This window comes from Chamaea fasciata, unplaced genomic scaffold (genome assembly GCF_029207755.1).
Source record: "Chamaea fasciata isolate MVZ Bird 193981 ecotype frontalis unplaced genomic scaffold, bChaFas1.0.hap1 SCAF_4, whole genome shotgun sequence".
NCBI lineage: Eukaryota > Metazoa > Chordata > Aves > Passeriformes > Sylviidae > Chamaea > Chamaea fasciata.
In genome coordinates, this window is record NW_027094089.1 from 11,052,542 (window position 1) to 11,067,052 (window position 14,511).

At 36.8% G+C, this 14,511-nt stretch overlaps 1 protein-coding gene across 1 annotated transcript in view; it reads left to right on the top strand.

Moving 5' to 3' along the window:
* Positions 1 to 14,511, top strand: part of PTPRD (protein tyrosine phosphatase receptor type D) — a 317,656-nt gene that overhangs the window by 164,909 nt on the left and 138,236 nt on the right. The window contains exons 5-8 of the mRNA XM_066180841.1: positions 9,181 to 9,369; positions 10,614 to 10,622; positions 11,447 to 11,464; positions 13,189 to 13,299. Coding sequence (XP_066036938.1) covers positions 9,181 to 9,369; positions 10,614 to 10,622; positions 11,447 to 11,464; positions 13,189 to 13,299 — 327 coding nt within the window. The remainder of the gene's footprint in view (positions 1 to 9,180; positions 9,370 to 10,613; positions 10,623 to 11,446; positions 11,465 to 13,188; positions 13,300 to 14,511) is intronic.

Consider the following 14,511-nt stretch of genomic DNA (forward strand, 5'->3'; position numbering starts at 1 on the left):
GAATGAGTACAAGGTAACTACTTATAGAAAGTGTCTTTTGTATTTATAAACAAAGAGTACTAATGAGTAGAAAGGAGAGGAAAAAAAGAAAAAGAATGCTTTTGTGTTCCGTCAGTATATTCAGGCTACTAACAAGTGCTATGGTGTACATATGAACCTCCTGCTCATCTCTTTACTTACCTCACCACAAAACTGTATGTGATGTGAAAAAGTAAAGCTTAAAGAAAAGACTGCCTGCATTGTACTGCTTTCCCCTTTATTTTTCATATAGAAGTAAGGAGGATGTAAAAGCACAAATATTAGTATGTTACAAATATTGACTGGATAGACCAAGCATGCTTTTTTGTTTTCCTAATCTTGATTCTTGGCAAGCCCCAATTTAACCCCGATTTAGTGTAATCTAAATCCTAACCCTGTCTGGAAACTAAGCCTTAAATCAGAAACAGTAATCAGGGAAATTCATATTGCTGCCCTTTGCAGTCCTTTTGTTTTACATTCGCCAATACAAAATATATCATATTTTCCTTGTGAATATTTGTATCTGGAAATATGTGGGATGCTGTATCCTCTTTGCTTCAGAAGTTAAGCATTTCTTTTCCTAGATACATGATGCCCTGCTTTTAAAACACCACATTCTCTGGCTTTGTTTCATTACCTCAGACTCTGAGTCCTCTCCTTATGTTAGGTAAGGGACATCTGGTAGGGATGCTTGGATTCCCTATTTTCTTTCTTTCTTTCTTTCTTTCTTTCTTTCTTTCTTTCTTTCTTTCTTGGGGGAGGGGATGCGATGGGGCGGGGCCACAGCTTTTTGTATTTCCTGTTACATTCCAGATGAATAGAACAGACATCCAAAATGTAAGTCACAACCAAATTTGGGCACATTGATGTTCAGATGATATGCTCTGCTCTAAGCTATGACATGTCTATGTACAAATTTGAGAATAAACACTTATTTTGAGGCTTGTGTTTTCATATGAGTGATGACTCTACAAATCCTTATTCTCGTTGTTCAGAATATCATTGCTAAAGCAGAGAGAGGTATTTCATTGTTCATGTGAGTGAGGCAGGTCACTTTGGGAGTAGCTTGCCATGTGCAGTCTAATTTTGCAGATTTTGAGAACTGCTGAAAGGTGCAAATTCATTTTTCCATTTTCATGTCTTTATGAAGATATCTAATTTCAAAGGCTCAGTGCACTCATTTGTTAAAACCGAGAACTTATTTAAAGCTAAATGCTAATAACAGTGGATGTTAACTGACTTAATGCAATGTGAAATTGCTGCTTCAACATTCATACAAATGATAATTCAGTCTAAGTGGCTTTATGTTCTGTGATATAGACATTACTTTGCAATTTGCAGGGTAATTGCATACAGAGCTACTAAACAAATTTGTTTTCTTTTGTATCAAAATGTGCTTTGCGCCTCTCTTCAGTATACAAAGATACTTTGAAATGCATGGATTTTGATGGGATGGTATGGACAGCTGTTCTTATGTTGAATTTTTACTGATCGTCTTATCAATGCCTAATTCACTTTCCTTGTGTGCTAAAATTGTGTGAAATTAAAGAGAACTCCCAACCGATATCAGGATCTATTTTTCTAGCATAGTCATTACCCATGGCTTTACTGATGTACAGCACCACTAAGAAAAAAGTATCCATCTATATATAGCAACTTTGAACAAAGGATCGCACAAAATAATTTATTATGTGTTCATAATTACTTTTATTTGCCAAAATTTGCCTTGTAAAATGTTTCAGTATGAATAGTGTTTATTAACTGGCACTTCTCTGCTGCTTTATTTCTTTGAAATCCAATTTAATTTTTATGTATAATTAGAATTGGCTCTGGTTTTATTTTGCAATTCCTTTATATGCATGGTTCTTCAATAATAGTATAGAATACCAGCTTCACTGCAAAATGGTGATTTTACTTCCTCCCCTGGTCTCTTTGATTTTACTGTTCTCAATCCTGCATTCAGTTCAGTAGGAAGAAGAATGATTTTGAATAATACAGTCATGATGTCAAAACAGTGCAAATTATATGCTACTGCCATCTGGAATAGTGAAAATAAAAGCTTTATTTACACTGTTCTTTGAAATAATAAACTTTATTGTGGCAGTTTATCTTCAGTATCTATAATGTATTCTGGGAATATTCCATGTGTGCCTTTTTATTCTGTGAGCTACAGAATGACTAACATTTGCCTGTGGCAAACCTATCCGTGAATCTTGAAATAGATTTACTTTCTTTTCTTCCTGAATAGAGTAGAGAACCACCTTCCATTTGCACAATAAGAATAATTGGTTTACATAAGCAAAATTTTCAAGAGGCACAGTTAAACATTGTGAGTATGTATTTTAGTTAGGCAGATTACACAGATTTAACTACAGGTTAATATTCTGTTCTACATATGAATATGAACTTAAGATTCGTATTCTGGTACATGGATGTTTCAATGGTGAAAATAGTTAATACTAAATTAAATACCTTACAACCATATTAGCCAGTTTTCTTGACAACTGTCTGGCCTTGAGTCCTTGTGGTATTACCTTGCCTTTATAGTCTGTAATCCAAAACCAGAATCATAACAATTTGCTTTGGATACTTTGCATTTGTAGTTCATATCCACTCCATAGTAGTGTCATCATATTGTACTGTAACTCAGAAGACTATTCACACTATTCAGTCTTTCTTGTTAAAACATGATGGTGATTGCCAGAGTGATTCAGTAGGGTAGGTATGCAAAATTTAAGACTTCAAGACTCAATCTGTTTCTAAAAGCTAACACTCTTCTTGCTGCCAGCAGGGCCTACGCATGATCTGAAAGTAATGTTTTACAGAAAAAAAAAGTCAAAATGTTAAGAAACTGTGGCACAAATCCTAGTTAAATATGACTGTCTTCCTCTTTCTTTAGCTGCATTGTATATTAGACATGCAGGTTTACCACAAAGGGTCAAAGCCATTGTACTGAAATCCTCTTTTTTCTTTAGATCCAGCTTTTGTAAATATGTAGTCTTGACAGTACACCTTCATAGCTTGGGAAGTTCCTGAAATCTTATGATATAATTATATCACTAAAAAAAATTCTAAAAATATTCCAATAGCACATTTTTTCTTTAAGATGAGAGGAAATAGAGTTAAGTGATGAGCAGAACAGAGTTTATAATGTATAGTTGTGGCACAGCTATGCTTTTTTTCTATCAATACCACTAAAAGATAAGTATGGTTTCTTTTTTTGGTAGAGCATTATTTTAACTTGTTGCTATTTTCAAGATACCACTCCAGCAAAATTACTGTTCACACAAAAACACTGAGTTTCAGTATCTACCCTAAATGCTATTACTTTTATGAGAGCAAGCTCACCTCTGGGATGAATGCAGCAAGTAAAATTACGTGTTTTACATTTGTATCAGGTAAACTTATTTTGAAATCTGAATTTAAAGGCTAAGGCTAAAGTGCTTTTTACAATCAAGTTTCTTGGAAGGGAAGCAATTACTAAACTGGCAGCAGGGACATTGTTTACAGAACATAGAATCATAGAGTCGTAAAATGGCCTGTGTTGGAAGATACCTCAAAGATCATCTATTTCTATACCATCCAGAATGCACACGGACACCTTCCACTAGACCAGGTTGCTCAGAGCCCTATCCAACCTGACCCTAAACAATTCCTTGAGAGGTTTAATTCCAGTTTCACCTAGGCCTTCCTGATCTCATCCCTACACAACCATACTTAATCTCTCTACTCCTCTTAGGTCCCCACCCATTCTAGCTTCAGCTGCCTGTGCATTTCCTTCTTTCCCCTCAGTCTAACTAGCAGTTCCCTACTCAGCCTTGCTGTTCCCTTGCCTTCCTTGCCCAATTTCTTGCACTCAGGAGGTCTTCCTTAAAGATCTGCCATCTCAGTTCCACTCCCTTGTCCCTGAGTGAAGTCTCCCAGTGGATCTCACTGGCTATTTCCTTGAAGAGCTGGAAGTCTGCTTTCCTAAAGTTCAGGGGCCTAACTTTGTTCCTTGCCTGGCCCCTATCCTTCAGGTCTGCAAACTCCACCGATGCATGATCACTGCAGCCCAGACTCTCGCCAATCTTCATGTTCAAGATCAGCTCCCTTATACTGGTGCCTATAAGATCCAGGATTGTACCCCTCTGGAGGGCTGCTGTCTATTCCTTTGCTCCAGAAGGTATCCATGCTTTCCAAGAGTCTCCTGGCTTGCCTGCAGCTTGCTATGCTGCTTTCCCAGCAGATTTTGGGATGGCTGAAGTGCCTCAGCAGGCCAACAGCCTGTGAGCATGATGCTGCTGGTAGCTGGAGCAAGAAGGCGTCATCAACAGGGTCCCTTTGTTCAGGGGTCCGTACTTAAAACCATCCACAAGGTTCCCTTTTTTGCCTCGGTCCCTGATTCGTACCCACAGGCTTTTGACTTGTACATGGCTGTTCTTCAAGATGCAGCTCTTCACACTTAGTCTACCTCCTGATGTAGAGGGTGACTCCTCTGCCTCTCTCTTTCCACACCTGTCTTCTCTTGAGAGCCTGTCGCCACCTATAGTCGCACTCCAGTCACATCCCACCAAATTTCAATGACGGCAAGAAAATCGTAACTTTTTAGCAGCACAGTGGCTTCCACCTTCTGTTTGTTGTCCATTCTGTGTGCATTGGGTGAACAATGTCAAACTGATCAAATATGCAGAGAGTTGTGAAATGCTAAGAACCATGATACAAACCAAGGCAAGGTCATTTTGTAACAAGGGATCATCTGGTAACCTCTCTTTGTAATTGTTGTCTGCATTGTTCAGATCACACACTGAAAAATAACTTTTGTGGAGTTGGTGCAGTGATTGGAAATTATATTCCTGCAGTACTAAATGCATTCTTTTAATGCCAGTAATGAAATTCTGCACCTTTAAGACACATAAATTCAAAGAATGTGGCTTATTTCTAAATCACTTCTATTTGTCATCGTAAAAAAAAATATGCATTACATGTATAAGTCACTAAGCCACAAGGACAGAGAAATCTGACCTTTAATGGCCTCTCAAAATGACAGTACCAAATGGCTTTGAGAAGGTCTGATTTAAATTGTTGATGAATTAGAAACTAATTGACTGGAACTGAGTATTATGTTGGAAGACCAGTATATACTATAGTTCAGAGCCTAATGAACATATGAATGATTAGTAAAAAGTATCTTCTGGCCACCTCACTTAAAATTGTAGAGGTACCAATATATAAAAAATTTGTAATAGTTATTTTTCCTGTGGCTGAGATGCAGTTGTTCAATGATTTGATGCTTTGCTTTGTTTCACAGTGTTTGATGATCTGTCATACTTGGTATCACTAAAGCGTAAAGACAGTTGTGCAAACCATGAATTGATTTAGAGAAAAAAAAGTAATTAACATCTTAAAAACTAAATCCACTGTGATAAGCCCTCCAATTAGATATTTCATTATTTCCCTGGTCCATTTGATATTGAATATCTGGGTTTATTGCCAGATACCTGAAAGTCAGGTTGGATACCAGCCACAGCTGTCAAAAATGTAACAGTTCTGGGTAGTTGAATGTTACATTGTGATGTATTCATAAAAATTTCATGAAGAGCATTCATTCAAAGAGATTCTATGCATAAGGCAGATGGATGGAATTTAATTGCCCTTATTAAAAATAAGAAAGGGAGACTCTTTACTACTCCATCCTATTAACATTCAAGATAGATTATCTTTGTTGTACACTTAGGCGTTTGCAAAAAGGATTTTAGGGTTTTCTGTATAAGCCAAATAGGAAAGGTAAGGTCATAAAAATTCTGTTCTGTGTCACAAGTCAAATCTTGTCAGCTAATACCAGAGCAAAGACTTTCATAAGCAGGCAAGAAACATACCTTTCTTTGGGAAGTGCCTATGGCTGGTGAATGGTTTGACATTTATTAACTGATTGGTAGAAATCCTAGTTCTGAGGACTCATGGAAACTTGCCAGACAGTTGTGTTCACTGTGCCAAGGCCCTGGGATGATTGCTGAATCGGGTGCAGGTTACTTCCCCTTGCAGGTATTAACATTGAAAGAAACAGATTGTTCCACATGGTTCCATGACTAGTGTCATCACCAAAATGTTGGTTTCTTTGATAGTAGGATGGCCTATACATGGCACCAGCTTGCTGAATGGAGACAGGATTCAACTCTCTCAAAGGGGGAAGAGATTCTTTGGTCAAGGGCTGGCAGGGGTTTAAATTAGATATGACAGGGAAGGGAGATACCATCAGGTCTAATAGTGATAAGGTGTGGGACAACATGTCATCCCACTCATATTAGATGACTGAGCCAGAAAATGCCTGAAGAGGATATAAAGGTCAGCAGCAGAGCACCTGAGGGACAGCACCAAGACATTCCAGCCATACCAGACAGAAAGTCAGCTTTATTGGGGAGCAACTTAAAACCTCTTCATGCTAACACGTGCAGACTAGAGATGTCTGCCTGCATGTCTATGACTTCAATTGGCATCATGGAAACACAGGGACCTCTCCTATTACTAGAATGTTAGAATGAAAGAATGCAGCCCCTGCACATCATACTTGAAAACTCATGACAGTCTGGTGAAGTTCCCACCACTAGGAAAGGGGAAAACATGACCCCAATTTGCAAAAGGGAAATAAGGAAGACCAAGGAACTACAAGCCAGACAGTCTCACATTAGTGCCTGGCAAGGAGCAGATCCTCCTGGAAACTGTACTACAAGATACTGAAAATAATGACATGATTGGTGACAGCCAACATGACTTCACTGTCCTTCTAGGATTCCGTAATAGCAGTGATGGAAAAAGGAAGGGCAGCAGAAATCATCTACATGGATTTGTGCAGAGCATGTGACATTCTCCCAACTGTCATCCTTGTTTTTAAGCTGGAGAGGCGTGAAATTTGCCAGGTGGAACTCTTGGTGGATAAAAAATTGGCTGGATGATGGCACTCGTAGAGTTGCAGTCAACAGCACAATGTCTTGTTAGAAACTAGTGACAGCTGGGGATCCTCAGGGATTTGTACTGGGACAAGTGCTACTTGGCACCTTTGTCAGCAACATGAGCAGTGGGATTGAGTGTTCCCTTAGCAGCTTTGCCAACAACACCAAGCTGTGTGGTGGGGTCAACACACTGAAGGAAGTGGATTGCCCTTAACAGGCTTGATAGGTGGAACTTAAGGAAGTGCAACAAGGCCGAATAAAAGTTTCTGTACCTGTTTTGGGGTCATTCAAAGCAACAAATACAGAGTTAGCGGGAAATGAATTGAGATTTACTCAGGTGAGAAAGACAGGGTTGTTTGTGAACGAAAAGTTTGATATGACCCTGCAATGTACACTTGCAGCTCAGAAAACCAACCACATCCTGGGCTGCATCAAAAGAGGCATGTCCAGGAGGTCAAGGGATATGCTTATACCCCTCTATTCTTTTTTTGTGAGACTGCCACCTGGAGTACTGCATCCAGGTCTGGGGCCTCAAACACAAGAAAAGCTCTTATTTGTTAGTATGAGTCCAGTAGAGAACCACAAGTTGATGAGAGGTCTGGGTTACCTCTTCTACGAAGAAAAGCTGAGAGAGTTGTGTCTGTTCAGCCTAGAAAGGGAAAAAGCTCATCAGGCCTTTTTAAACTTTCCAGTACCTAAAGGGAGCTACAAGAAACCTGGAGGGGGGCTTTTCAAATGGGATGGGGAATGGGAGATTTGCCCTAAGATGAAGTAGGGTAGGTTTTGATTAGATTTTATGAAGAAAATCTTTACTCTGAGGGTGGTGAGGCACTGAAATAGGTTTCTCAGAAAGGTCGTGGATCCCCCATCCCTGCAGGTGTACAAGACCAGGTTGGATGTATCTCTGAGTAACTTGGTCTAGTGGAAGAGGTTCCTGTCCATGGCACAGAGGTCATTCATTCAAATGTAGATGACCAGGTCCTAAAAGATTCTGTGATTCTGTGGTTATCTATATGCACTTGTATTGCAAGCAATTAAGAAGCTCATGAGCAACATCACGCCCCAGGAACTACAAAGATCTATGGGCTGTACTTGCTTGCTATACAATTTTTCAGATAAGTCTGAAGACTTATCTGTCCTCTTTGAAAATACAACACTTCTTAACTAAAAGAGAGTTAATGTTGAACAATTTCTCCTGTTTGTTTTATCCCCTAATCAATTGCCCGTCAGTAATGACTAGTCAAGACATTTAATAACGTTTGGCTTATAGTTAGTGTTGATTTTCTTTCTGCGGTTATTTTTGATTTTCATTTTTGAATGGAAGTAATATCATTTTGCCATAAAAATATTTCTGCCATTTCAGTGGAAGTGAGGAGCAAGATCGTGTATTTCAAACTGGTTATTTTAGCTATGCAAACTTGATTTCTGAGAAATTTCCTGATCCTACTTTTCTTCCAGTGTTACTTGCTGGCAGGTGTCACATTATGAAGGCCAGTTACTCTTGTGCAATATTTTTTAATATTTCAGTATTAACCACACTAGCATGAGGATTTGGGGCTGTATCTTGAGTATTTTAATAGACATGGCTGTATCTATTCAGTATCTTTATGACTATAATGCCAGTTTGACTTTGCTATCCGAACAGCTCCAATGTTTAGAGTTTCTCAGTGGTTTGCAGTCATATAATGCATTTGTCTTCACAGCACTTCCCTGCAGCAGTAAAGCACTGTCCTATCCATCTGTAAGATGGACAATCCAAGCACAGGGGCAATAGATATTAAAAACAACAGCAGATAAATAATAAAGATAGAAGCAAAAACTTTAACTTCGGTCTTCTGAGTCAGTGGCCAGACCTTAAACTGCATGATCATCCTTCCTTATGTACCTCTCTGGTGTAAAGAGAAGGAGTTTTCCCTGTTGTTGGTAATTTGATATTTCATGTAGAATAGTAAGAACTCTTGCAAGCAGGGCAACGTCAGTGTTGTACGGTATTATAGTATGAGTCCAGTGATTGCATGCTAGGTAGTGTATCTCATCTGACTTTAAGTTTTAATTAATTAAGTTTGTAGCCATTTTTAATGAACTTCTTTATTTTGTATAAGCATTTTGATCAGTTGTTTGTTGTTTACAAACAATTAGGTGATCACAGAATGTTAAGTAGGTTGATTTGGGCTTTCATGCAGTACTGCACAGCTAACATGAAATCCCTCGATTTATGCATTTCTTTTTTCAGAGGATCAAATTCCTCGAGGTTTTCCAACAATTGATATGGGCCCACAGCTGAAGGTGGTTGAACGAACTCGTACAGCTACCATGCTGTGTGCAGCCAGTGGCAATCCTGATCCTGAAATAACTTGGTTCAAAGATTTCTTACCTGTTGATACAAGCAACAACAATGGCCGCATCAAGCAGCTACGCTCAGGTAGGGTCTTGTTACTGTTTCCACCAACGCCCAGAGTTATTCTCTCTCACTTTTCCTTTCTTTTCTTTCTCTTCCTTTTTAAAAAAATTTATTTATAGGTAATAATTTCTCTTTCCCCTCTACTTTTCTGTGTTACTGAGTGTGTTGTCCATGTCTGTGATGTTGTCATAGCTTTCTGTAGAGTCTGTCTCTGTGTTTTGCAGCTTCTGTTTACTCCACATTGCTCACTGCTGTGACTGTATTTTTTGATAATTTTTTCTTTACTGCTTTTTGCAGTACTTGATGGATCCATTATCTCCTCTTTCTTTCTTCTTTCCTTTTAATTTTTTTCAACAAATTTATTTCAACATTGGACTTCATTCAGAAATTGCAAGGAGTACCAATGGTTATATTCATCAAAACCAAAGCCTGCATTAGACACTTCAGTTAAAATCTAAAATGTGTTTTTTGCTGTCTTTTCCACATTTGACTTCACCAAAGACTAGCCAGTTTGGACACATCTTCTTTCCTCTCACAAATACATAAAGCACAATACTTCTTTCCATGCAGATTTATACCTGAAAAAAAAAAAAAAAAAAGGAAATTAAATCCTTGGGTAATCTGTGGAACAAAGTTGGGGTTTTTTTGCTGGCTGAGCATTTTTCCAACACATTTAGCCACAGTAGTGTGCGTCCACGCAAAAGTTTTATGAATCCTATATTTTCTGGATCTACAGAAGTCTGCTTTTGGTGTAGATTCCAGCTTTTGCTGCTGTCTCTCTCTCTTTGCCCCTTGCACCTCCCTAGCAGTTCTCTCACTCTCCTCCTGCCCTAGTTTATTCTTTTGCTCTCCTTAGATTTAAAACAAGACAGAAAAAGCCCAAAAAACCAAAACCATCCCTAAATTTATCAAGTTTAAATCTTATCCCAGAATAAGATCACTGATCATTGGGATATAATGAGCTTTTTTCTTTGACAATTGTAATAGATATCGTTGTAGAATCTGAGTTGTTTAATCACGTGTCTTCCCAGAATTCTCAGCTTTTGACCTGTCCTGTGATGTTAAATCGTCTTGTTAACCTACTTTTTGCTTGTTGTCAGCAGAACTGTGTAAATTAACCTTCTGTTAATGTAAATTAAGATTTTTTCACATGTGACATAGATGATTTAGTATATAAAGCTTTAACTGAAAACTTTGTACCAAATTATAAGGAATATAATAATATTTTTATGCTGTCTTTCTTCTCTCCGTATTTAAATCTCCAGAATCTATTGGTAAGTGCTTAGTTCTGAAGCGCACTTCACCCCCACTAATTTCCATATTCAGAATACTATGATTATGATTATGATAATTATTATATGATTAGTGTTATTATTCTTAAAATGCATGGCATGCATTTTACTAACAGTCAGTGTAGTCACCAGATCCCTATAGTGGCGCACACGCACACCTCCACAGAAATGTTGTCTTATCAGTCATAGCTACACCTAAAAGAAACAGTACACATGTATCACATAGATCTAGAACAGTAAATGCCATAATCCAGCCTAAACTACAGTGTTTGTTTTGAAATAGACTTCAGTGTATCCTCTTTTCATATGTATATATATATCTATATCTACATCTATATCTATATCTACATCTATATCTATATCTATATCTATATCTATCTATATCTATCTATATCTATATCTATATATATATATATATATATATATTTAAATAGAATTTCCAGTATTTTCCTAAAATATGTCAAAAGTACAGTTTTGTGAAGTTTCCTTTAAGTATTTGAGGCATATTTGATACATATCTAACCCTATATAACCAAACATCTAAGAACTCAGATGCTACTCTGAGAATGGCAGTGCAGCCAATTATAGCTTTTTTGCCCTTTGTGGTACGATGCAACATGCTTTTATAACCTGATAATACTATCTAATATATTCCTGTTTTAACAGTATAGTGATTCAAGTTTCTCTTAAGACCTTATTTAATTCTGTAAATCTAATTTGATTCTTCTTCCAAAGCCCTAGCCTCCTTCTTCTCGTACTAATGCTTCTTCTTTCTAATCTTATTTGCATTCATATTATCCACCCAGGTGGTACACCAATAAGAGGTAAGAGTGCTGAACTAACGTTCACAGAATGATCTTACTCATTCTTTCTGTCTTTCCATCCCTCTCATCCTTGTCCTGTTTTTGGTTTTGTTTTGTTTTGTTTTCCTTAAGGAAAAAACAAAACGAAACAAAAACCACGGAAATGTCTGTCATCTGATTTTATTTTTCCTTCGTCCTGTTTGGTTATGATCAGTGACTCTCATATTGTGACCTTTCTTTCTTCACATTGCCTTTTCCTTTACCCTTTCCATTTGTTCATTTAAAAAAAAAATAAATTAATTTATGATATGCTTCAAAGAAAGCATATCCAGGTCTCCTGGCCATAGCCCAGTCACAGCGTACCATTTGTCCCTCTTTTTTTTTTTTTCTTCTTCTTCTCCTTTTTCTTCTTCTTCTTTTTGTTCTTTTTTTCTTTTTCTTCTTTTTTTTTTTTCTTCTTTTTTTCCTTCCTCTTTTTTTTTGTCCAACTGGAGCAAAAAAAGATCATTTTTTTTCTTCCTTAGCTGTTCTTGTCCTGGACCAAAGCCAAGATGGTCTGGAGAACAGTAGCAGACATGCAGAAGACAACATGGACTATCTTCTTTTTGTCTTATCTTTCATAAAAGGTTTTTTGTTTTGTTCTTCTTCAATCCTTTTTATTCTTTAACTTCATAAAATTGAAAATTATGTATCCACCCCTAAAAGAATTAGAGAAATGGTTTTTTTTTCCCTTTATTGTGATTTTGCCTCTTTTTTTTGGTTGTTGTAGTTTTCTCTTTTTTTGGAATTCCCTCACCTCTGGATTTTTGGATCTTCTAATCTACAGGCTTTGCATATGAAAGGTTACTGACTCATTATTCTTGGTGGTATATGGTATTGTTGGTTTTTTATACTCTAGAAAAACTGTTTGCTTCTTTTGTAATTCTTGTTTTGTATTTTTCTTGGGTTTTGTGACACCACACTGCTAATCCCACTTGTGGATTTTGATGGGTGTCTTGGGGGGGGCCTCCTATGGTCCTCAGCAGTGGTTGGTTGGTTCTTCCTTGTTGGCGTAGACCATGCTTTTGAAACTTTTTTGTCTTCTAATTCAACTGCTCTTTGTTTTTCAGCAAACGTACTTTAAGATTGTAAGTTGCGGAAAACTGTCTTTCTTTTCTTATCAATCTGCATGTCTTAAAGGAGTTTTCTTTCTTTAAAATAATATTTTGATAATTGTAAATGACTAATACAATTTCTTTTTTTTCACTTCAAGCAGCCTTTTTGTTCTTGCTGCACATTTTTGGCTTTCTTCAGCAGAAGATTTCTTGAAGTCTGTCCTGCTTTTTTATGAGTACCACCTTTTGTGCTACTTTTGTTACTAGATTGAAACAATGAAATAAAAATTTAAAAATCTATAATGACCCAACTACTTAATCTCTGTTGTTTTATTAAAAGCCATTCTTCCTTGAAGCAGTCTCACCCATCTTCATTTAATGGTTTAGGAAAGAGTATTGTTTAGACAAGGTTTTGTTTTATTTTTTGCCAAATGCTAATTGTTTTCCTGTGCTAGTACTGATGATGTGAAAAAAATAATCTCTGTTTTTTTCATTGCATCATTTTCTGTCTGTGCACCTTAGCAAGAAAATGAATCGACGTTGAGTGGACCTTCGCATACAAGCTTTTCATATTGTTGAGAGGTGTATTGTTATGGATGTAGAAAGCTTTCTCTGACCCTCTCTTTGGCAATGTATTCTATATTCATACAGGTGCCCTCCAAATTGAACTGAGTGAAGAATCTGACCAAGGCAAATATGAGTGTGTTGCAACCAACAGTGCGGGTACACGCTATTCTGCCCCTGCCAATCTATATGTCAGAGGTAGGAATGACATAACCCTGGCATCCACTGCTCGTGCAGGTTCAGGGCTAAGATTCTCTCAGGATCTATGCAGTTATCACCATAATAATCAAAATGCCATGGTAAATGTGTCAATTGTAAAACTCATTTTAAACTATAGAGAAAAGGCTTGGGGTTTATTTTGTTCTTTTAAAGCACTCTTGAGTCCAGTCTATCCTGTGGGTTAAGGTTTGTAAGTATATTTATATTTTTACATTTTAACTTCTGTTTTTTTCCTGCATTAAGTTAAATTGTGCTTTGCATTTTTTTTCTTTTATTGGTTTTCTTTTGTTTGCTTCTCTTTTCAAACTCCGGAGGTGAATGCTCTGTGTGCTACTAATCAGCTGAGTGTAACCCTGAGGCATTGAGATGTATGCCTACCTGACCTCTGCTGTCTAACTGCAAAGGAAAGGCTTCTAACATTTTAACTTTATGTATGCAGAGCACAACTCCATTTTCTTCTTTTCTCTTTCTCCTTAAAATATATGTATATATATATATATATATATATATATATATATATATGTAAATATAATTTTTAGTGTAGACTTCTAAGTGAAGTGTAGTCTGCTAGAATGATAGCAGTCATTTGGCTATATTATTTTAAGAAATTATGTCTTTTTATGACAGTATAACTAATAATAAAACCATTATATTCTTCTGTATAGTAGTAAAAATGGTTATTAACATATTGAACTATTTTCTTTTGGTTCAGCTAGAAAGAATGACTTTGTTTCAGGCAGTATTTCCTACGTCTGATTGATGTAGATTTGTGTAAAACAAAGCCTATTACATACATACATACATACATATGTGTGTATATAAATATGTGTGTGTGTGTGTGTGTGTGTCGATAGTATATGAGGATGGGTGGGGGAAATATGAATTAAAACATAAACAGCTGTAAACCTTACTGTAGGATGGATGACCTTACAGAAAATGCCTAGCTTGATTTTGAAATTTTTATTAGAGCTGATTTTTCTATCAACCTGATACATTTTCATATGGTGTTACTCTTTTGGCTAATTAAAAAAGAAAAGAAAGGAAAGCCTTTCATAGTTATGACATCCGTAGAAAGTTGTTTGATCTTTTATTTTCTTTCTCTTCTCCTCCAACCTACTGACTTTCCTGTACTGCATGAGGCATGTATACCTTTATATCCAAAGGAAAATTTCAAAATTATGCTAGATATTG